A 23672-nucleotide genomic window follows, 5' to 3' on the forward strand; every position below is an offset into this window, starting at 1 on the left:
CAACTCACTTAATAAATGTTTAACCTTTGGAGCCTTCCAATTCTCGTAATCTTGATCAGATGGGCCAATGGGCTGAGAAGTGGTAGATGGAGTTTAATTTAGATAAATGCAAAGTGCTGCATTTTGGGAAAGCAAATTGTAGCAGGACTTATACACTTAATGGTAAGGTCCAAGAGAGTGTTGCTGAACAAAGAGATCTTGGAGTGCAGGTTCATAGCTCTTTGAAAGTTGAGTCACAGGTAGATAGGATATCGAAGAATGCATTTGGCATGCTTTCTTTTATTGGTCAGAGTATTAAGTACAGGAGTTTGGGAGGTCATGTTGCGACTGTCCAGGACATTGGTTAGGCCACTGTTGGAATATTGCATGCAATTGTGGTCTCCTTCCTGTTGGAAAGATATTGTGAAACTTGAAAGGATTCAGAAAAGATTTACAAGGATGTTGCCAGGGTTGGAGGATTTAACGTATAGGGAGAGGCTGAATAGGCTGGGTCTGTTTTCTTTGGAGCATCGGAGGCTGAGGGGTGACCTTATAGAGGTTTATAAAATCATGAGGGGCATGGATAGGATAAATAGACAAAGTCTTTTTCCCTGGGGTTGGGGAGTCCAGAACTAGAGGGCATAGGTTTAGGGTGAGAGGGGAACTATATAAAAGAGACCGAAGGGGCAACATTTTCATGCACAGGGTGATGCGTGTATGGAATGACCTGCCAGAGGAAGTGGTGAAGGCTGGTACAATTGCAATATTTAAAAGGAATCTGGACACCTATATGAATAGGAAGGGTTTGGAGGGATATGGGTTGGGTGCTGGCAGGTGGGACTAGATTGGGTTGGGATATTTGGTTGGCATGGACGGGTTGGACCGAAGGGTCCGTGCTGTACATCTCTATGACTCTATGATGCTGGTGCTAGGTTGACAGAGGAAGTTGTTCTTGAGCAGGTTCTGGGGAGGCAGTGCCATAATAATCTACAGCCCTAGGCAAATGTCCTGGGACAAGGGTTCAAATCTCACCATGGAAGATAGTGAATTTGGAATTCAGTAAAAATTCTAAAAACCTTGGAGCCATTGTCAGTTGTTGGAACAAAACACCTGGTTCACGATTATCAGAGATTGTGCAGTACAGAAAAGACCCTTCACCTCATCAGGTCTGCCATCCTTTAGAGAAGGAAATCTTAATTCGCCTACATCTCACTCCAGACAGTTGACTCTTAACTGTGGTCTATGCTCAGTTTTATCACACTGCTATAAAATCTACACAAAGGAATGGAAATGGATAGACCACCCAACATCAACCTCGGCAGCAGAACAGTAGCAAGTTCAACCCTGTCAATAAAGATTACTAAAATCTGAAGGCTTCTGAGAGCTGCCCTATAGACTAGCCAAACAACAGCCTTGCACTGATTCCGTGAACATGGCTATGTCCCAAATATCGCTGTCACCATCCCTGGGTAATTCTTGTCCCACTGGCAAACCAGACCCACCAGACGTGGTGGCACTGTCAGGAAAGGAAACCACCTGCTAATTACCATGTACTGCCTATTGACATCCTCTTCTGATGCATCAGTGCTTCCTCCATGTTGAACAGCAGTTGGAGGAAGCACTGAGTGTCGCAAGGATGTAGAATGTACTCTGGGTGGGTTATTCTGATGTCCATCACCAAAAATACCTCAGCAGCACCCTACTGACTGAGCCAGTCAAGACCTGAAAGAAATAGCTGCTTGACTAGATCCATGCTAGGTGTTGAGAGAACTGACAAGAGGGAAAACTTAGGTGACTTCCTCCTTCTCACTGGTCTGCCTGTCACAGATGCATCTGTCAATGACTGCATCAGTAGGAGTGACCAGCGTACAGGCACTGTAGGCACAAAGTTATGTCTTCATGTGGACAATATCCTCTATCGTGCCAAATGGAGCTACCATTGTGCCAAACAGGACCGACATAGTAAAGATCCATCAATTTAAAACTGAGTATCTGTGAAGTGATGTGGGGCATTGGCAAAGCTGTGAAACCTAATTGTCCACCATGTACCCCACATTACCATTACCATCAACCCTGGCTGAATGATTGCAGGAGAGCATGCAAGGTGCAGCATCATAAATTGCTAAAAATGAGGCCTCCACTTGGTGGAGCTGTTTGGAATTTATATCTCAACCATCGAGGAAAGTGATTGTTGGAAGTCAATCATCTCAGCCATTAGACATCACTTTGTGAGCTCCTCAGATTCGTGTCCTAGGCCCAACTATCTTCCAGGTACTGGTCAAAGGGTTTTGGCCCAAAACATTGACTTTCCTGCTCGTCAGATGCTATCTGACCTGCTGTGCTCTTTCAGCTTCGCATCCATTGACTCTGACTGCCAGCATCTGCTGTCCTTACTGTCACCATCTTTCACTACCTTCAACATTCACTTACATCAACACTGGCGTGCTGTAGCAGCTGTTTTTACCATCTCCAAAAATCATTGCAGTAACTCACTCTGGGTTCTTTGACGCCAAATTCCAAACCCATGACCTCTACCATCTAGAAGGACAAGGATACTTAGAACACCATCACTTGGAACTATATAGCCCACGTCACTGGGTCAAAATCCTGGACTACTTTTTCCAGCATTGTGGATGTCCTTACACCCCAAGGACTGCAATAGTTCATGAAGGTAGCTCAGCACCACCTTTTCCAGTGCAATTAGAGAATGGCAGTAAATGCCTAACCAGCTACACCCACATTAGATGAGTGAATAGGGAAAATAAAAATAATTTTTTCCTTTTCCATTCCTCAGGAGATTTGGCAGATTGTGGGTTAACTTGGTCTCTAAGAGTACCAAAAGTAGTTAATTCTCTGCTTTGGTTTTAGGTCTTAGCTGAGAGCCCACTAAGTATAACTAATGAAATTAATCTTAAAAGCAGAACTCTCGTCAAGACATGGTTGATTGTGCTCAAAAATTTGGTTGCTTTCCTGATTTTTGAGGATAGATCCTTTCATATTCTCTAAGTATTGCTACAGTAACCTGAGAGTTCAGTGACAGATTCAGATTTACAGTGGTTCAGCATTAGCATTGTTTTGTCAATCTGTTGCACCATCTCAAATGCAGTATAATTTTGCTGTAATTTAAGATGGCTGACTTGCCAGTTGCTTTTTAGTATCAGCGTGTTACTATAAGCAGCCTTTGAAGGAGTTGTGCCAGAATTGAACAGCAACCAGACAATTTCTCGTATTACTTGACTTTGTTTATTCAAAGTGAAACTTAATGGGATGAAATACTGGCTTATCTTTTAATGATGCAAATAAATATGGTAATTTCTAACTAATTACTTTCTTACACATGACTCTTTGTTGTACAGTGTCAGACTAATTGCTTATCCCTTAACATAATTTATTCAGGCATCAAGAATAAGATGTTCCTCCACTTATTTGTTTGTTGGGTTTGTTAACTTACTTATTTTTCAGCTCCTACTTGTTATGAAGCAAGAAATTAAAACTTAGAATTGAAGCCATCCACTCCTCTGTTAATCATAGAATCCCTTGTCCTGTTAAGGATGCATGCCAAATGGTCAAGACTCTTCTTAAGGCCAAGTGAGTTCATGCACTCTGTGTTTGCGTAACATCTTTCTGTAAGGTATTCTTCTACTTCAGACGTACCACATCTACTGTGTTCTACTTTGCCAATTAGTGGTATTTGCTTGGAAGGACTGAATTCTACCTATAAAATTAATGGCTATCTCCCATAAAGAGTTTTCTGACAAATTTTACACTTTCTTGACTTCAAGGACAGCTTTCTGTTTAAGCTGCATAGCAGCTGTCACAATACGTAACAACCTTTTTACCACACAATCATGCTAAATTGTGCTTAGTACCAGGAATAATGACAGAAATAAGCTTGTTTTGTGCCGTATGCAATGCAATTTAGCAGAAAAAACAGTTTTAGATTCTTTGAATAAACTATAACAAATTCTCTCCAGTGTTATGAGAACATTGTATGAATTTATTAGGTACAATATTATAAGTTATACCTACTCTAATTCCCTTGGTGTAAATAAATACATAGTTAACATCTGGCTGCCTGAATGGCATTTCCTTATTTTGTTAGGTTTAGGAGAGAGTAGTCATGAGGATTGCCAACAAGCCTCAATTGAGCTCTTAACTTGGTAATGTTTAGCAAACAGTTTTATTTTTTGTGCTTGATTTGACTGCACACAAAGTTTTACTACCTGTCTTCGATTATATTGGGGACCACACAGACTTATTCATAAAATATTGATAATTGAATAAATAACAATCACTTCCCAAGGATTAGCACCTTTGCTTTCACATGATTCTTGATCGGTTAACAAGTAAAAGAACAGGAATTGAGAAAAGCGTTATAATTCCACCTTTTTTAAAACCATCTATAGTAAGAATCCAGACTGCGTTTTATTATTTATAAAATTTCCAAATGGTTACAGCACAGAAAGAAGCCATTTGGTTTATTATGTCCATGCCAGTCCTCTGGAAGAATGACACACCTAATTCTACTCCCATGCTTTTTTCCATCAGCCCTGCAGATCATCATTCTCTTTGCTTTAGAAAGCTTCAATTTAATCTGTCTTCGTCTCACTCTGGCAGAACATTGAAATATTAACTACTCACTGGGTGAAAAACCTTTTCCTCATGTCACCATTATTTCATTTGCCAAATACCTTAAATTGCTTCCTCTGGTTCTCAACCCTTTTCCCAACAGGGACAGTTTCTCCTTATAAGAGAGCACCTTCTCCAGATGTTCAGACCCTGCCTGATTTTGAACTTCCCGATCAGATACCTTAATATTCTCTTCTCTAGAGAGAACAACCCCAATTTCTCCAGTTTGTTCATTGAACTGAAGTTCTTCATTTCTTGAGCCATTCTTTTCTGCATCTTCTCTAATGCTTTTGCATCCATGCATGGTGTCCAAGATTAGGTACAGTGCTTCAGCTGATGCTGATCCAGGACTTTATGTAGATGCGTCATGATTTCCTTTCAAGCTACTTATAAATGTTAACATCCTATCTGCTTTATGAGCCACTTTCTCAATTTGCCCTGCCACTTTAGTGACTTGTGCACGTAAGTACCAAGTGTGATTCCTTTTAGAATTCTGCCCTTTATTTGTTCTTGCCTCTGCTCATTCTCCTTACAAAATGAATCACTTCACACTTCTCCACATTACATTTTATTGGGCACTTGTCTGCCGATTCCACCAGCCTGGGTAGGCTTATTCTTGAACTTTGTCACTATCCTCCACAGTTCTCAATGCTTTGAAGTTCTCTGTAATCTGCAAACATTGAATTTGCGCCAGGTGCACCAAACTCTAGCTAATTGATCTGCTTCAAAAGAGCAGAAAAAAAACTAACGTGATTCTGGGAACCTCCTATATATCTTCCCACAATCTGTATTTTAATAATCCCTATGTTTCCACTGTCTCTTTCATTCCATGGGCTTCAACTCTGCTTACAAGCCTATTCTGTTGAACTTTATCCGATACCTTTTAGAAGCCTATGTGCACCACATCAACTACGTAATGCTCATCAATAGTCTTGTTCTTCATCAAAGAACTCAAAAATATCAGTTAAACTTGATTTGCCCTTAACAAGTATGTGCTGGTGTTTCTTCATAATTCCACATTTTCCAAATGTTTATTAATTTTCTACTGAGTTATGGTTTTGAAAAGCATCCCAACTCCTGATGTTAAGCCTGGGCTTCTACTTGAATCATTTTATTTTATCCTTAACCTTCAAAAATTCTTTGTTTCCCTTACCTGCTTCTCTTCTGATAACTAAACATGTTGAGAGTGTGTACATTTTATAGAAACATCCATTCCTCCAAAGTAAGCCTTTTCACCGAAACAAATTGGTTGATATCTTTATTTGAGCAATCTAACACCGTGTGACTTCAGTGCAAAAAAATTGAATCACTTGCAATTTTGATTTAAGTGCTATTACACAGTAAGAAAGGGCCTATTCATTCCTGTAAGGATTACAGAAATGTTTTTCTGACTACTAATGGGAGCAGAATTTACTATTCCATGTTGCATTATGTTCATTATTGTAGTCTGTTGGCTGGCTGTTATTTCAAACTCTTAAGAAAAAAATGAATGATAATTTAGCACAAACACTGTTGAAGTGCATCAGGTGTGCTCTATTGGGTTTGCTGACAATGTGGATGTTAACCTAATATTTCTAATCAATGGATAGTTTTTATAGATAGTTTAGCTTCTTAGCACTGATATGTCTTTAACAGGAAGGTAGGTTGTGTTACAAAAATACATCAATTTAATACAAAATGTTGACAACTATCAGTCAAATAGTCTAGAATTCTGATGGTGCAGTTAATAAATAATGATGTGTTAAACTGTCCCAATTTGCAATGCAAATAAGGTAATTGCACCACTAATCTTGTAAAATTGTACAAGTAAATTTCCACAGAAATTAATGGTGGGAAATATTCACTTTATAATTTGGACATTTGAGTCAACGATAATTCATAAGCATTGAAATTAACTTTAAAATATTCCAAACTAATCAAATTAGAATAGGCTATAAATTGGACGTTGCAGATACAGGTGTCAAAAATGCCTGCTGAGTGTAGAGAGGCACTTTGTCATTGGTGTGGTCACTGAATCTTGTCAGGCCTGAACTGCATGCTTGTTCTGCAGGCAGCCATGGAGAACAGTGAGAGGAAAATTGAGGTGGATCTTCCTATCCAAAAGGACTGATCAACCCTGATAGATGTGATGCATTTTAAAATACTGGGGGTTGTGGGGAAATCAGTCCTTGGAACATTACAATTAGCTGCAGAAAAGGAGATGAGTGAAAAATTCAAGGAATTTTAGTTTTATGTAATGTTATCAACGTGACAGTTCCTGCATGATCTGGAACTGAACCTTTACAGAGGCAAGGCTGGTGAGAGTTGCAGGCTTTCATTAGAGGACCAGCAAGTGCAGTATAGATCAAATCTGTGAGGTTCTCCTCCTTCAACTGGAAATGTTACTGTCCCATGTTGGGCATTCATTAATCACCGGTTCCCTTGCTGTCCATCTTGCTGCTCCTCCAGAAACAGAGTCTACAATGAGAGGAACAGCAAGAGTGGGAAGGAGGGAACCCTACTGGTTGGAGAAACCACAGCTGCAGTATGTGTGGAGAGAGAGAGACTGGAGAGGAGCAAGCCAACATGGCAGCAGATCCAGTGCAAGTAATGTGGTTAAGACTGTATCTGTCTGAGAGAGAGAGAGAAAAGAAGGAAATGTGGGAGGGATGGAGAGAGCAAGAGACAAAAAGGTAAGAGAAGGCCAAGGCGACCTCTCGGGGTGAGCGTGTGAGAGAAAATGTGGACATCAGGCAACATCGCTTAGTTTCACATAAATAAATGAAATAAGCTGTATTCAATTCCCCATTTTTATTTTTCCATCTAAACTCCTTTCATCATCTGGCTTTCAAGAGTACAATAGCAATTAGCTGAAGAAACAAAGTTAAATTCTTTCCTGTATATTTGTTCAATAATGTTTTGGGGTGGACAGATTCTTGTTTTCATTCGTTCATGGGATATGGGTGTCACTGGGCCCCCTAATTGCCCAGAGGGCCGTTAAGAGTCGACCACCTTTGTGAATCACAGCTGCATGTACTGTTGATCCAGGTGAGGATTGCAGATTTCTTTCCCTATAGGTCCTTAATAACCCAGATGGGTTTTTGCAATAATTGGCAATGGTCATGGGCCAGCTTTTACTCAATTCAAATTTCACCATCTGCCATAGCGGGATTCAAGGCCATGTCCCCAAAACATTGGCCTGGGGTTCTCAATTGCTAATCCAGTGACATTGCCACTATGCCACTGTGTCCCTGATAGTTTATAAAAGGGTGATGGGGTGAAATGTATTATGGCAGAAGTGGAATTTTATTTCTCTGAATGTTTTTGTTAGATTAGTTTTAATTCATTTATTCAACTGATGGTGGCTGTTGCTGGCTAGGCCAGTATTTGTTGTCCTTGAGAAGGTAATAGTGAGCTATGTGCTTAAATTAGCTGTCCATAGGGAGCAGGAACACCACAGTGTTTTTAGGAAGAGAGTTCCAGAAGTTTGGCCCAATTACGGTGAAGCTACAACAGTATAGTTCCATAGAAATGAGGACTGTGTTTATCTTGGAGTGAAATTTATGTTTCTGCTGTACAAATATGTGCCTGTATACAAGTTTTCTTTGGCTGTCATTGTACTGTTTTCTCTTTTTTTTAAACAAGAGTTTTGATGTGTGGTAAAAGTTAATCCAAAACTTGTTCAGTTAATCCAAAACTTGCAGGCTTTGAGTTTGGTTAAACTCAGCTACTGGAGGAAGAAGGACAGTGAATGAAGGAATACTACTTTAGTAGCCAACACTCCCATTTTCTTCAGTGTTTACTGTGGAGAAGGACTTGGAAGGTATAGAATGTAGGGAAATAGATGATGAGATCTTGAAAAATGTCCACATTACAGAGGAGGAAGTGCTGGATGTCTTAAAACACATTAAAGTGGATAAATCTCCAGGACCTGATCAGATGTACTCTAGAACTCTGTGGGAAGTGATTGCCAGGCCTCCTGCTGAGATATTTGTATCATCGATAGTCACAGTGAGGTGCCAGAAGACAGGAGGTTGGCTAATGTGATGCCACTATTTAAGAAAGCTGGTAAAGACAAGCTAGTGAACTGTAGACCAGTGCGCCTGACGTTGGTGGTGGACAAGTTGTTGGAGGGAATCCTAAGGGACAGGATATACATGTATTTGGCTTTGTGCATGGGAAATCATGTCTCACGAACTTGATTGCGTTTTTTTGAAAAAGTAACAAAGAGGATTGATGAGGGCAGAGCAGTAGATGTGATCTGTATGGACTTCAGTAAGGTGTTCGACAAGGTTCCCCATGGGAGACGGATTAGCAAGGTTAGGTCTCACAGAGTACAGGGAGAACTCTCCATTTGGATACAGAACTGGCTCAAAGGTAGATGACAGGGTGGTGGTGCAGGGTTGTTTTTCAGACTAGAGGCCTGTGACCAGTGGGGTGCCACAAGGATCGGTGCTGGGTCCACTTCTTGTCATCACTTATATAAATGATTTAGATGTGAGCATTAGAGGTACAATTAGTAAGTTTGCAGATGATACAAAAATTGAAGATGTAGTGGACAGCAAAGAAGGTTACCTCCGATTACAATGGGATGTTGGTCAGATGGGCCAATTGGTTGAGGAGTGGCAGGTGGAGTTTAATCTAAATAAATGCGAGGTGCTGCATTTTGGGAAAGCAAATCTTAACAGGACTTGTATACTTAATGGTAAGGTCCTAGGGAGTGTTGCTGAACAAAGAGACCTTGGAGTGCACATTCATAGCTCCTTGAAAGTAGAGCCGCAGGTAGATAGGATAGTGAAGAAGGTGTTTGGTATGCTTTCCCTTATTGGTCAAAGTATTGAGTACAAGAGTTGGATGGTCATGTTGCGGCTATACAGGACGTTGGTTAGGCCACTGTTGGAATATTGTGTGCAAATCTGGTCTCCTTCCTATCGGAAAGATATTGTGAAATTTGAAAGCGTTCAGAAAAGATTTACAAGGATGTTGCCAGGGTTGGAGGATTTAAGCTATAGGGAGAGGCTGAACAGTTTTTCCTGGAGCATCAGAGGCTTATAGAGATTTACAAAATCATGAGGGTCATGGATAGGATAATAGTCCCTTCCCTGGGATGGGGTGTCCAGAACGAGAGTGGATAGATTTAGGGTGAGAGGGGAAAGATGTGAAAGAGACATAAGGGGCAACCTTTTCACTCAGACTGTGGTACTTGTATGGAATGAGCTGCCAAAAGAAGTGGTGGAGGCTGGAACAATCGCAACATTTAAAAGGATAGGTATTTGAATAGGAAGGGTTTGGAGGGATATGCACCGGGTGCTGGCAAATGGAACTAGATTAAAGTGGGATATCTGGTTGGCATGGATGAATTGGACCAAAGGATCTGTTTCTGTGCTGTACATCTTGATGACTCTATATCCTTTGATGGAGATACAGAAGGAGTATACAGATTCCTGCTTCAAGAGCAGTTTCTAACTTTAATCTTTAGACCTAAGGAGACCCTGGAAACCAAAAATCATCTCCCACAAATTGTCTCCACCAATTTTCACTGACACAGTTATCTTGTTCACAATTATGACATTTTGTTTGATGCAGCCCATCGAACATCTGTTTCACTAAATAGTGGTTTTGAGCTGCTGACTGAAGTTTTGTTTTTTATTTCGCTTTATTCTTGATTGATTTTTTTTTAAAAATCTGTCATATTCACCCTTCTAAATCCTCACAATTTGCATTTTATTGTTGTGACTTTGTAGCTGAACTCTGACCTTCAGCCGTTTGTTGCGGAAGCCTCTTGTGACACGATGCCTTTCTGTTTGAACTCTGCTCCAGTCATCTTACATCAGGAGACTTCAGGTCGAGATACTTGGATTAATCAACTTAAAAAGGTATGGTTCATGAGGCATTTGCAGGTTATATTATCAAGCTATAAAATGAAAGTTAGGAACACAGGTCTCATTAGAAAGTGGCAACAGTCCTTGCTGGAAGTCAGGTCTGAAAATCCTATTTCAAACTCCTGAGGCTTGAAGTTCTGGTTAGGAATTTAGCTGACTCTTAATGTTTACAGAATCTTTTTGTTGATATTTTATATTCTTTTTACTCAGTACATTGCGATAGGAATGTATGTCCTTATCCTGCAGATTTAAAGCACGATACTATAGAACATTGAACAAAAAGCAGTCCATTTAGAATCTTTCAAACATTAGACTTGTTCAGAATAACCCACTCTCCATCATTCAATTTTCTCCACTCCGTAAGGGGCTGACTCTTAACATGGGCGACAGATGGCTTTGCTGGAATGACCACACATCGCTTGAGAACCCAGAGAGTAAGTGGTAAGCAGGCTGTTTAACTGCAAGGAGTCTCACAGTGGAGTTCCTTAACAAACACTTTAAAAATCATTATATAGCAATCAGGAACAGGGAATCTGCCTTTATATTAGCTCAGCAATATCACGCCAATTGGTAATATGTGCAATCTTTGGAGAAATCCTTGGAGTCAGTGTTGTGTCTGTGTATGCACAAAATTGTGCAAGGATGGTTGTGGCTAAGTCATTCCCCAGAGGGCATGGGTTTAAAGAAACTGGAAAATAGGATGAAGATGAGGAATGACTTTGCACAGTGTGTTATGATTAGGAATGTGCTGCTTTAACGTGCTATTGAAGTAGATTCAATATCTGTCAGTAACTACTTAAGTTCATGAATGAAAAAACATTACAGGGCAATGAGAAAAGAGCAGAGCAGGAGTAATTGAATAGATCTTTCAAGGAGCCTGCACAGATGTGATGGCTGAATGGCCTCCTGTGCTGTGCGATTCTAAGATTAAACCTGATTGTGTCCCTGCTTACATCATGTAATTATCCATACCCTGACTCGTATACATTTTCATTGATTATTAATGAAACTCGCTTAACATTCTTGCTATTTCTCTGTAGCAATATTAAATGATGCATTCAAAATTTTATTAAGCAAGGCTTGCTACATTAAGAACAAATAATTGAAGTGTACTCCCTGAACCAACTTTCAACGTTATCCCATTACTGAAGCCAGAAGGAACTTGGATTTTTTTTTCCTGTGGTTTTCACTTGTGTTTCAAACCTGGTATTTGGAAAAAAAACTCTCTCAAAATGGAAGCAAAATGTAGACAAGGTGTCTACATTTGAATCCCATTGAAGGAGACGAAATTTGTTGACGTTAATATATTGATTTGAACAGCATTCGGGAAAAGGGCTACTTACTGTCACTCAGAAAATCAATTAAGTTAGGGCCACTTTGCTCCAGGTGTGAATGGAGTGCAGTTAATGTGTACTTACTGTTAAAATGTTGTCACAGTTGCCCAGGCATTAGCTACATTCATTTAAATTACTCCTAAACATCCGCTTACCTGTATTAATAGTTAGCTTGTCAATATAGGTACTCACTTAACTGATTTGAAAGCCAAAAATTGGCAGCAAATTGTAGAGCTGATCAAGTGCCTGGGTAAGAAGATTTTCAGTCAAGAGTAAGGCCGTGTTCTTAGGGAGTTGGAATGACTGATCCTTTGTCCCTTTCACTGTCGACTCCGAATACCTGAAGATGTTGGGGATATAGCTTAGAAGAGCTGAGATGTGTACTAAGAAATGGAAGGAGCAAGTAGCCATGATCAAACAAAAGCAACATTCCCTCTCTGTTGTGGTTAAGAACCTGGTCAGCAAAAATGGGATGTTCTTGGTGTTGCTGTATGTGACACATGTCTGGCCCATTCTTCACTCCTGCATTGTGGTGACCACCAGAGCCATAATCTGTTTTATCTGGTGGTCAATGATGGGTTATGTTCACAAGGACATGACGTATAAACCCCTAGATAATGAAAAGACAATGCATCAAACACAACCCTCATTGTAATGGCCACCTTTGTATAAGCTGCTTCAAGCTGTCAGTATGCATGCACCGAGTACATACACTGTGAGTACATTATCCGAGTAATGAGGGATATGTCTGACTGTGTTGCTATGGACCACTCCATGTGGTAAGACCATGTCATACCGTCTGTCCCTTTTGCAGAAAAACATCTTTGATCACAAGTCTATCCAGTGGTCAGTGTGTAAAATCCTCAAGGCCCTAAGGGAAGAGGAGATGATAGACCCTGCCAAATGGTTCCTCAAACAGATTGGCAAAGTAATTTGGTGGAATGAATCATCACCATGACTTGCAAAACAAGCACCAAGGTGTGGGTTGGCTGGTGATCAGAAAGGTCCTTCTCATCAGATCCTTCCCACACGCCTGGACTCTCATCCCCTCTATGCATTGCCCTCAAGGTGGTTGTGGGTTGGGGTGAGGAGACGATGCTCCATGCCCTTATGGAATTTGCATTTGGAAAGAAGCTCTGAAAAGAAATGCAGTGGGTTCTGTTGAAGTGCATCCTGAACTGCTTTGTGACATGTGGCTCTGTGTTCTACAATCTGTTCCTAGGGATGTCCACTGAGACAAAGATCAACAGCACCTGGGATTTCATGGACTCAGTGGAAGATCCACTTTGGTCTACTCAAGACTTATTTGCAAACTATTTCTTTTGACTGAGTTTTGCAGTCTTGCACAGTCCAAGGTATTACACCCTGACCATTTTCCTGATCGATTTGTGATCAAAGATGGTTTTGTGTGTCATATGACAGGTGGCACAGCATGGTCTTAACACTTAACACTTGGAGTGGTCCATGATGATGTGGCTTGAGAACACTTCCTAACACTAGCTTGCTGAAGGACAGGCTGAGGTTTGGTGCAGTTGCTGCAGAAGAACATCAGGAAGGTTCACCATCAATCTTTTCAGTCATAGTACACTGAGGAGCTGGAAACTGGAAACCTTTGGGCTGAGTGCTTACAAAGAATGAATGTTGAGAAATAGGAGGATTGAAAGTGTATTTTTCATTAGTGTGATTATCACAGGCTAGAACTTCATTTGTTTCCCATTCCTAGTTGCCCTTGAGAAGGTCAACTACAGTCTATTTTGTGTAATTACCTTTAAGGAGGGTACTTAGAATGCCATTAAGGAGGAAGTTCCATGATTTTGACACAGTGACACTGAAGGAACAGCGCTCTATTTCCAAGTTTGGATGGTGAGTGGATTGGAGGGGAACTTGCAGTTGCATCTTTAAGTGGTATGCATTGATATTACTGAGCATTGATTGGAGGTACATTGATCGCTTGTAGCTGTAGTGCATATCAAGTAGTCTGCTTTGACTTGGCTGGTATCTAATATAAGTGTTGCTGGAGTTCACTCATACAGGCAATTGGGGATTATTCTATCACATTCCTGACTTCTGCCTTGTCAATGATGAACAAGCTTTGGAGAGTCAGTAGGTGACTTATTCCCTGCAGTTTTGGGGTCAATGGTAAACTCCCAGGCCTTTGATTGTGGAGGATTCAATGATGATGATGCGATTGAATGTCAAGGATTCTTTCTTGTTGAAGATGGTAATTACTTTGCACTTGTATTGCATGACTTTACTAGCGACTTGTTAGCCCAAACATGCTCCAGATCTTGCTGCATGTACACATGGACTACTTCAGTATCTGATGAGTTGTGAATGCTGCTGAATATTGTGCAATCACTAATGAGTGTGCCCACTTCTGATCTTATGTTGGAGCGAAGATCATTAAAACAGCTTGAGATAGTTGGGCCTAGGACACTACCCTGAGAAACTCCTGCAGAGACGTCCTGGCGCTGAGATGATTGATCTCCTGCAATCAGAAACATCAATCCTTGTTCCAGGTATTGAGACATCTGAGTGGAAGATTGTGTAGAGGAAGTTTTATACCAATTGCACTTCCAGTAATTTCCAATTTGAAATGTTTGTCCTCGTGCTAAGTACTTGACATGGAATGGATTTTGCAAATACAAAGTCTATGCAAATGTGCAAATGGAAAATGATATGAGACGATGAATATTTTTAGTAATTCTGTTAATATTCAATCAAAATGTTCTGTAATGTATTTTTACAAATTTCATGAGTGTGTTATATTTTTCAAAACTCAATGTCTACCTAATTCAGAATGTCAGTCATTTTGTCATGTAAGAATATCTATTGATACCAGTGACAAAGCATCACATTGTCTTCTATGTCAAAGGGATTGTTGACCACCACTTTCTCAAAGACAACTGGAGATGGGTCATAAATGCAGGCCCAGTCAGCGATGCTTACATCCCATGGATTTTTTTTTAAAAGTACAGTCATTAGGGGAAATTACTTACACTGATCTTTGCATCTGTTGCTGGTGGGCGTAAATTTAAGATGATCGCTGAAAGGCTGAAGATTAGAGGGCATGGAATATTTTTCCCAGAATCCGTGGCTTGAATCGAGAAATCAAGTCAAGAAATCAAAATTAGGGGAGAGATGGGGCTAAATATATATCCCTCTGGCAGAGCTGGTATAGGTTCAGTGTGTCAAATGGCAGACCCTGCTGCTATAGAATTCTACAATATAGGAAGTGCGAAATTGTATAAGTAGGGAAGTAGTTTGAAATTGCAGCATACGTGGGGGATTTGTTGTAACTAGTTTATTGAGGTTGCTCTATTTGAATATATTTGCCAGACTGCTTAATCTTTAGTTTTATTTCAAACAGTGGTCAATCTTTTTACATGTACCAAAGATAATGGAGCTAGTATGTGCTTCATCCTGTTTTCGGAAGACCTCCATCGTATCCAGTCTATTCTGTTTGCTGTGAAATAAGAATGTGTGGGCAATGTTGCCTCTAGGTTTTCTTCATTTTAGGGGAATCACATACAAGAGGAACCTCGATTATCCGAAGGACATGGGCGGGTAGTATTTTGTTCAGTTAATCGAATGCCGGATAACATAGATCGGCCGAAGAGCAGGACCTTGAAACGTTGTCAGATAATCCGATTATTCAGATAATCAAATGCCAGATAATCGAGGTTCCTCTGTATACAAAAATTGCAGAATGCTTTAATTTATGTAAATACACAGTATAATGCTTATTCTGTCAAGCAAATCTGAAGCAATTAAAAGTAGCACACAACTCTTCTGGCTTTTCATGTACCTGAAAATGCAAGTGAGCTGGTAGTTTTGTTTTAATAGGAGCATGCACACTATATAGTAAAAGCAGTGCACTTCCCAGGTTTGCAGATATCGGTGAGTACAGAACCTCAATATGGTTTTATTGAAAGGTCCCTGCTGTGTATGCATAATAATGTCTTATTCCACCTGGTCTTCAACAGCTTTTAATTAGTGCTCAGAAAGCAGTACTATGTAATCATTTGTTCCAATGGTACGGTGAATCTTTATTACTGTGAATCACCTTGAGAATGAATTGTATCAGGAGAGATTATGTTCTTATTAGAGGCAATTAACCCTAAGACATCATCCTTGATAAAGTTTAATGGTGTTCTTAAAATGTGAATAGATTAAGGAGCTAGAAATTCAAACTAAATCTGTGACAAGTACACAATCATGAGGAGGTCTGATATGGCTTAACTGCCCCTGTAATTTTTAAAATGTTTTCCCAATTTGGAGGAAAGTTTCATTTTCAGATAAGTTTCACTGACCCTAATCCGAATCAAAGATATATTTCAACAGCATCAGCAAAGTCAAGAATGATCACCAGAGCAGTCCAGCATTACTTCCAATGTCCCACTGTTGAAGAAGCCAGTGTTTAGTCAGTGGAGTTGTCTTATTGGTTCTTAGGTTAGTTTGCACAATTCAGCATTCATTCTTAATAGTCTTCTGTTTCATCAAGCAGGCCCATTATCTTTACAGCTACTCTGTTCCAGTTTACATTGTACTTCAAGTTTCTCCCTATTACTTAATCTTTTCCACCTCTCTGTTTCCTACTAATGTTTTAAAGTTGGGGAATCAGTTTGGCTTATCCTGTCAGACACCAACCCTCTAATACTGTATTTAACTGGGCGTTCTACATCATCTACAGCATTCTACACCAAGGAACTCATTGTTGACTTTCGGTGGGATGTTACTCATGCCCACCTACACATTAACAACACAGAGGTGGAACGAGAGGAGAGTGTCAAGCTCCTGGGAGTGGTCATCCGCAACAAGCTTTCTTGGACTCTTCATGTGGATGCACTGGTTACAAAGGCCCAACAACGCTGCTTCTTCCACAGGCAGCTGAGAAAATTTAGCATGAAGGCGAATACTCTTGCCAACTTTTATAGGTGTACTATCAAGAGCATTGTATCTGGGTGTATCACTACCTGGTATGGCAACTGTACCATTCAAGATCAGAGACGGTTACAGAGAGTGGTGAACTCGGCCTGGACAATCACATAAGTAACCTCCCATCTATAGAATCCATCTACCAGGCCCTCTATCAAGGAAAGGCTACCAGAATTCTTAAAGATCCATCCCACCCTGGCAATGTTTTTCTGCAACCTCTACAGAAGCCTGAACACATGCACCAACTGGGTTTGTAACAGTTTCTACCCTACTGTTGTTAGAATACTGAATGGACCCACAAACTCTTAACATTCACCTGACCGTGTTTTTGTTTTTACCGCTGTTTACCTATTATTTACTTATCTATGCTACTTAACTATGTGATCTGCCTGTATTGCTCGCAAGCCAAACCTTTTTACTGTGCCTCGGTACACGTGGCAATAAATTCAATTCAATTCAATATCAGCCTCAACTAAATTGAAAAATGTAAAAGACTCCAATACTTCAATTCTTTAGCAAGCAACAAAGGCTGAGACCAGATCTACCAGTAGTTCATTAGTTGGTGATAGACATGTTTTAATATTTTTGCTCATGGGAGGTGCACATTGGAGGCTACGCTAGTATTTACTGCCAGTTGAGAAGACTAGAAAAAATAGGAAGAGAAGTAGGCCATTTGGCTTCGATCATTTGAAAGAAGCATAGCTGGTTTGAATCCTCACATCTACTTTCCTGCCCTTTCTCCATGACATTCGATTCTCCAACTGATCTAAAATATGTCTATCTGACCTTCAAGGTAGTGGTGAGCTGTTGCCTTGAACTGTGGTGCAGGGCAGCCACAGTACTGTTAGGAATAGAGTTCGAGCACTGACCCAGAAGAAGCAGCAGAATAGTTCTAATTCAACGATGTCAGGCTTGGAGCAGTGCTTGTGAATGCTACAAGATCACAAGATATAGCAGCAGAGTTAGGCCAATCAGCCTACTGAGTCTGCTCCGCCATTCGATCATGGCTGGTACGTTTCTCAGCTTCATTCTCCTGCCTTCTCCCTATTTCCTTGATCCCCTTACTAACCAAGAATCTATCTCTGCCTTAAATACACTCAAGACTTGGACTTCACAGCCTTCTGTGGAAATGAGTTCCACAGATGCAACACACACTGGCTGAAGAAATTCCTTCTCATCTGGTCTCCCTGCTATTGGAAGGCTACTGTGAAACTTGAAAGGGTTCCGAAAAGATTTACAACCAAGTTGCAAGGGTTGGAGGGTTTGAGCTATAGGGAGAGGCTGAATAGACTGGAGCTATTTTCCCTGAGTGTCAGAGACTGAGGGGTAACATTATAGAGATTTATAAAATCATGAAGGGCATGGATAGAGTTAATAGACAAGGTCTTTTCCCTGAGGTGGGAGAGTCCAAAACTTAGAGGGCATAGGTTTAAGGTGAGAGGGGAAAGATTTAAAAGGCACCCATGGGGCAACATTTTCCACACAAAGGGTATGTGCACGGAATGAGCTGCCAGAGGAAGTGGCAGAGACTGGTACAATTATAACATTTAAAAGGCATTTGGATGGGTTTATGAATTGGAAGGGTTTAGAGGGATATGGGCCAAACTCTGGCAAACAAGTCTAGATTTATCGAGGATATCTGTTCGGCATGGGCAAGTTGGACTGAAAGGTCTGTTTCTGTGCTGTACATCTATATGCTCTATCTCAGTTCTAAAGGGTTGTTACTTCACTTTTAGCTATATCGTCAGGTCTAAGTCTCTCCAACTGGTGGAAGCATCTTCTCCATGTCCACTCTTGCCGGACCTCTCAGTATTCTCTATATGTCAATGAGGTCTCCTCTCGTTCTTCCGAACTCCATCAAGTACATACTCAAAGTCCTCAACCATTCCTCATGTGTCAAGTTCTTCATTGCCAGGATCATTTTTGTAAACCTCCTCTGGACCCTCTCCAATGCTATCCATCCTTGGATATGAGACCCAAAACTGCTTTTGATGTTCCAAATGCAGTCTAACCAGAGCCTTATACAGCCTCAGTGGTGCGTCTCTACTCTTGTATTCTAGCACTCTTGAAATGAATGCTAACATTACATTTGCCACCTTAACTGCCAACTGACCCTGCATGTTAACCTTAAGAGAAGCCTTAAGTATTGGTACTCCATACATTGGCTGCCCTTGTTGTTTTAGGTGAAAGAGACCATGGGTTCGGAAGATGCTGTGGAAGGAGCCTTGGCATTTTGTAGATGGTGCACACTGCTACCACTGGGCTGAAGGGTGTGAATGTTGAAAGCGATGGATAAAGCAGGCTGACTTATCCTCGATGATGTCAGAGTTCTTAACTGTTGAACTGCACTCATCCAGCCAAGTGCATGGTATTCCACCATGGTGCTGAGCTGAGGTTTATAGGTGGTGTGCAAGCTTTGGGTAAACAAGAGTTGAGTTACTCGCTACAGAATTACTAACCTCTGACCTGCTCTTGCAGCCACAATATTTATGTGGTGAGCCCAGTGCAGTTTTTGTTAATATGGTTATTTTCAATCTGTTCTATTCAGCCTGGGCTTTCAGTCATCCTGATGTAATTGAATGTCAAAGGGCAGTGGATAGAGCATCAAAGTCCAAAGAAAACAGATTTCTTGAAGAATGAAATGAGGAGCATAAAGTGGGGCAGAGAGAGGAGGAGCTGGGCATGGATCACCAAAGGGTCATAATATCCTGGCTGACCCACATTCCCCCTGTCCCCATGCAATCCACCCCTTGCTGTCTGCCCTTCATTATAATAATGACTCAGGGGAAGGAAGATGATGCTGAAGCTAATGCTAAGACACAAGGCACCCTGAAGTAACCATTAGGTTTTATCAACACCTCACAGGAGAGCAGCTCATGAAAGGGTCTCCAACTGACTCCCTTGTAACATCTTATCTAGAATATGGGAGCCAAAAGTACCGAAAGCAAGCTGAAATGAAACCATTTCATGACCCTTTTGGACAGCAGTGGTTAGAACAGATTGTATGACCTAGGAAAGAATGTCGAGCAAATTTGCCAGAATATTGTCAAGACCAAGGTTTACATTTTAAGGGAATACTGCACTCCATCAAATGTATGAGACTTACAGGTGATTTGATGGAGGCCATTTGGGATTTTGAAAGGATTTCATAGAGAAGATACAGAGAAACATTTCCTCCTTGATCCCAATGTGTCTGTGCTTAACTTTTGGTTATCTGATTTTGATCTTGCATTCTCTCCTTTTCTCTTCTATGTCATCTTATGATTGGTGGGACAACCTTCAGCTGTTTGGACCCAATATTTTGGACCTCTCAAAATAAAATGTTTGTCTTGTGTTTGTGGTCCTACTTCAAAGGCAACATCAAACCTTAACTTTGATTTTGTTTTGAGCCACTGCCTTAATTTTTCATGTTCTACTACTTGAATCAATTTTGCTTATTGAAAATATCTTAGGACCTTTGCAATGTTAAAGGTTTTAAATAAATGCAGTTATTCTATCTATTTTTGATATGGCTGTTGAGCTAAACTCAAAGAATGAAGAGAACCATCTATCTTATTTATTTTACCCATGTCAATTAACATTTAGTTTGCTAATGATCAAGGTGATAATTGGTGTTGTGCAATAGAACTCATGTTGGATTTTGGGTATGGACTGTAAGTATGAAAATATTTGGAACGGATGTAGAATGCCTAGGTAGCATATAGAGTTCCCTGTACTTTTTCCCAATAATGTCCCTTCAATGTCTTTTATCTCTGATATCAGGAGAGCACACTCAGGATGGCATTTCCATTTCCCACACTAGTATCCTATGACCTTTCTAAGTGAGATTGCCAATCTTGAAGCTTGCAGCCTGTAAGAACTAAACTGCGCCAGCTTCTATTCTGTGCAGTATGTCAGACTGACTGATACTTTTACCAGGAGAGAGTGTGTGTTCCAGATTCTTGGACATAAGATATTTCACTATGTATTATACGAAATGTCTTAATTCCATCCCATCTGGAAAGTCACAGAGGGATATTTTATAAATAATTTCATAACAATAAAATGCAACTCAAATTCGGAAAATGACAGCTTGGCATTTCAGGATAATTAGTAATGTACACCCAGCACACCAGGTTCATTGCATACTCAAAGTGGTAACTTAATTCTCTAAGTTTATTAAGCCAAACTGTTATGCCGGTTTCCTTGGTGCTGTGTTTCACTGTGTGTTAATAAACAGTTAGGTAAATGGCAGACTTTTAAAAATAAAATCCAGACTCATGTACAATTTCACTGTTTTAAATGATATTGCAATACTCACATTTTTTTAACAGAAGTTGTTACTGTTCCAAAGAAAACTAATATAAATATATATTTATATATATTCTTTAAATGGAATGCATTCATGTCATCAGGTCAAGGGTTCTTGAACCATGTCATGGAACATATACATTTCATGCTTCATTCCCATAATTGAGGTTGATCCTTCAGTTTAGTGTGAAGGAATGTCACAGCATTAGGTGATACTTTTAACCAAGCTACATCCGATTGTAAACAAAGCAATACTATTTACAAAAAGTAGAGCAACTATCCCAGTGTTCACCAACATTTATTCTTTGATCAACATCACCAAACATCAATTAATTCTATTGTTTCATTACTTTTCGTGAAATCTTGCTGCAAATGATTTCATATTTATTTATCTTTATAATGAAACTTCATTTCAAAAGTAGTTCATTGACTATGAAGCTCTTTGGGGCCTTCTGACAAAATGAAAGACGCCAGTTAGAATACAATCCCTGCTTTCTTCTTTCTTTGTTGGCATCAAATTCTCTCATGTTATGTGTAATGAGGCCTAATGGAGAGGAACTCTTCACTCCAACCAGAACTCCAACCATGCTCAATATTTGAACTAACTTAAGTTCCAGCTTTCTGACACCAGCCCAGCTACCCCACCAAAGTTTTTAATTGGACAATGGAGAGCTTTGCCGTTCTTTTAACCAGCAGTTTGGTTAAAAGTGTGGGATACCATCCTATACAAGGTGATAAGTTGCTGTTTAGCATTGGATTCCAATTGTACTTAATTCTCCTTGTTTTAAAAAAAACAAATTACGAGGAAAAATGAATTATTTGGCTAAAGTAGTATGAAATGTTTATGGGCAGTGTATGATGTTACTTAAGTCATACTCAGCCTTTGAGGAACGATCCAAGAAGAAGGACTTATTTACTTCAAATTTTATTCGTATCTTTTGAAGAGTGACTTTTGAAACTGCATTGATTGCCAACAGTCCCAGCTGTACTGAATTGGATTCCACACACTGAGTCTTGAATTCAATTCTGTGTGAAACAAATAGCAAAAACTGAAGTTATTTGATTAGCTTTAATTCACTAATCTATGAAAGCTCAGAGTTCTTTTGTGGATGGGGAAGGAGGAGAGGAGAATTGACCAAGTGAATTCTACCCTGCAGAAGTGAATTATTCAGACAGTGATACTAACAGGTCTGCAGTAACTCAGCCAATCCTGCTTTTGATTGAAGAAAGAATTGTAGCAATGGATGAGTACAGTTGAGACTCTCTCAAATGACATATAATCATTCCTTCAGAATAGCAACGTTCTACAAATCAAAAGCTCCAGTACAATGCGCTGTATCAAAGTTTAGATTTGATAATATCCAAACAGCAGCTGTTTAAAATATGCATTTTCTGTAAACCGAGTTTTCATATGGAATTTTGTGGAGTGTTCAAATCATGATATTCAAGTCTTGATGAAATTTGAACAAAGAAGTAAAACTAGAGTTTCATAGCACCTCTAGATTACAAGCATCCACAGTTTCTTCTCAAATTTGCATCAACATTACAATTAGAAATGTTAGTCAATGCAACCTTATGTTCTCCAGAATTTTTCAGAGAATAAGTAATGATGAATTAAAACAAAATTAGCCAACATATAGTTTTGCTGTTAAATAATTTCCAGTAGAATGGTTCCAAATACTTATTTATCTATTTTCCTTTGATTTTTAGGCTAAAGTAAATGGTAAGCAAGCTGATTATGCCAAGGTAGGTCCTCAAGTTTTTGATATATTGTAATTGATGTATATTAAATAAATAAAATTGGCTTCTGCTTTTTTTGACATCCCACAACAGGTTTCAATTACACACAATAAAGGACAAATATTTCTCAGTAATTATATATTGAAATGATGAATTCTTGGTAATAAAGGCTTGAACATTGCGAAAAAGACATCTAAAGTTGGAGCTTTTCACCTTGTCTGGTCAGGACTAGATTATGTTATGTAAATTGTTGTTTCATCTCTAAAGTTGGTTTGTGTGAGTTTCAATCCTATGAGTACAAGACAAAAGGTTCACCTTCACATCTATTTTTAACAACACTAATAATATGCTTCTTAATCAAAGAGTATTAGTTTGTATGTATGTGATCAGGTATTTAATTCTAAATAATAACTAGAAGGGTCATTAGGTTCTGTCACTGTTTTCACAGCCTACAGTTCCTTCAGCCTGACAGTCTTGTTTAACGAGCAAGCAAGTTTAGACATGGTAGAACTCATCAATTTGTTACTCCAGCTGCCTTTTCTTAAGGTGGGAACTTCTGTTTGCTGTGTATTGTTGTTCTTGTGCCTTTCCATCTCCTAATAAAACCATTTTAAAGGATAGTGGAATGAGTAGACATTGACAAACAATAAAACACATAAGATTCCTTCTGAATGCACAGCAAATATGTACCATGCCTATTTTAGCTGTGCAGACCCAAGAAGGTTGCAGGTTTGTTGATGGGTCTGGGCTTTGTTAATTTGGTTTTAGTCTGAGGGAAGGTGACGGAGCAGACCTTGTGTGGAATTGTGCAGCATCCATGCTCACTTAGCTCACATGGGAAACATTGAAACCGGAGAGATGATACAGGGAAGAACCATCTCATGAGCATCACGATTGAACT

At 39.8% G+C, this 23672-nt stretch overlaps 1 protein-coding gene across 3 annotated transcripts in view; it reads left to right on the forward strand.

Moving 5' to 3' along the window:
- The window catches only part of pdss2 (prenyl (decaprenyl) diphosphate synthase, subunit 2), a 179343-nt gene that overhangs the window by 133111 nt on the left and 22560 nt on the right, over window positions 1-23672 (forward strand). For all 3 annotated transcript variants that reach the window (XM_072552602.1, XM_072552611.1, XM_072552609.1), the window contains 2 exons: window positions 10332-10463; window positions 22742-22777. In XM_072552602.1, coding sequence (XP_072408703.1) covers window positions 10332-10463; window positions 22742-22777 — 168 coding nt within the window. The remainder of the gene's footprint in view (window positions 1-10331; window positions 10464-22741; window positions 22778-23672) is intronic.

Source organism: Chiloscyllium punctatum, chromosome 3, assembly GCF_047496795.1.
Source record: "Chiloscyllium punctatum isolate Juve2018m chromosome 3, sChiPun1.3, whole genome shotgun sequence".
NCBI lineage: Eukaryota > Metazoa > Chordata > Chondrichthyes > Orectolobiformes > Hemiscylliidae > Chiloscyllium > Chiloscyllium punctatum.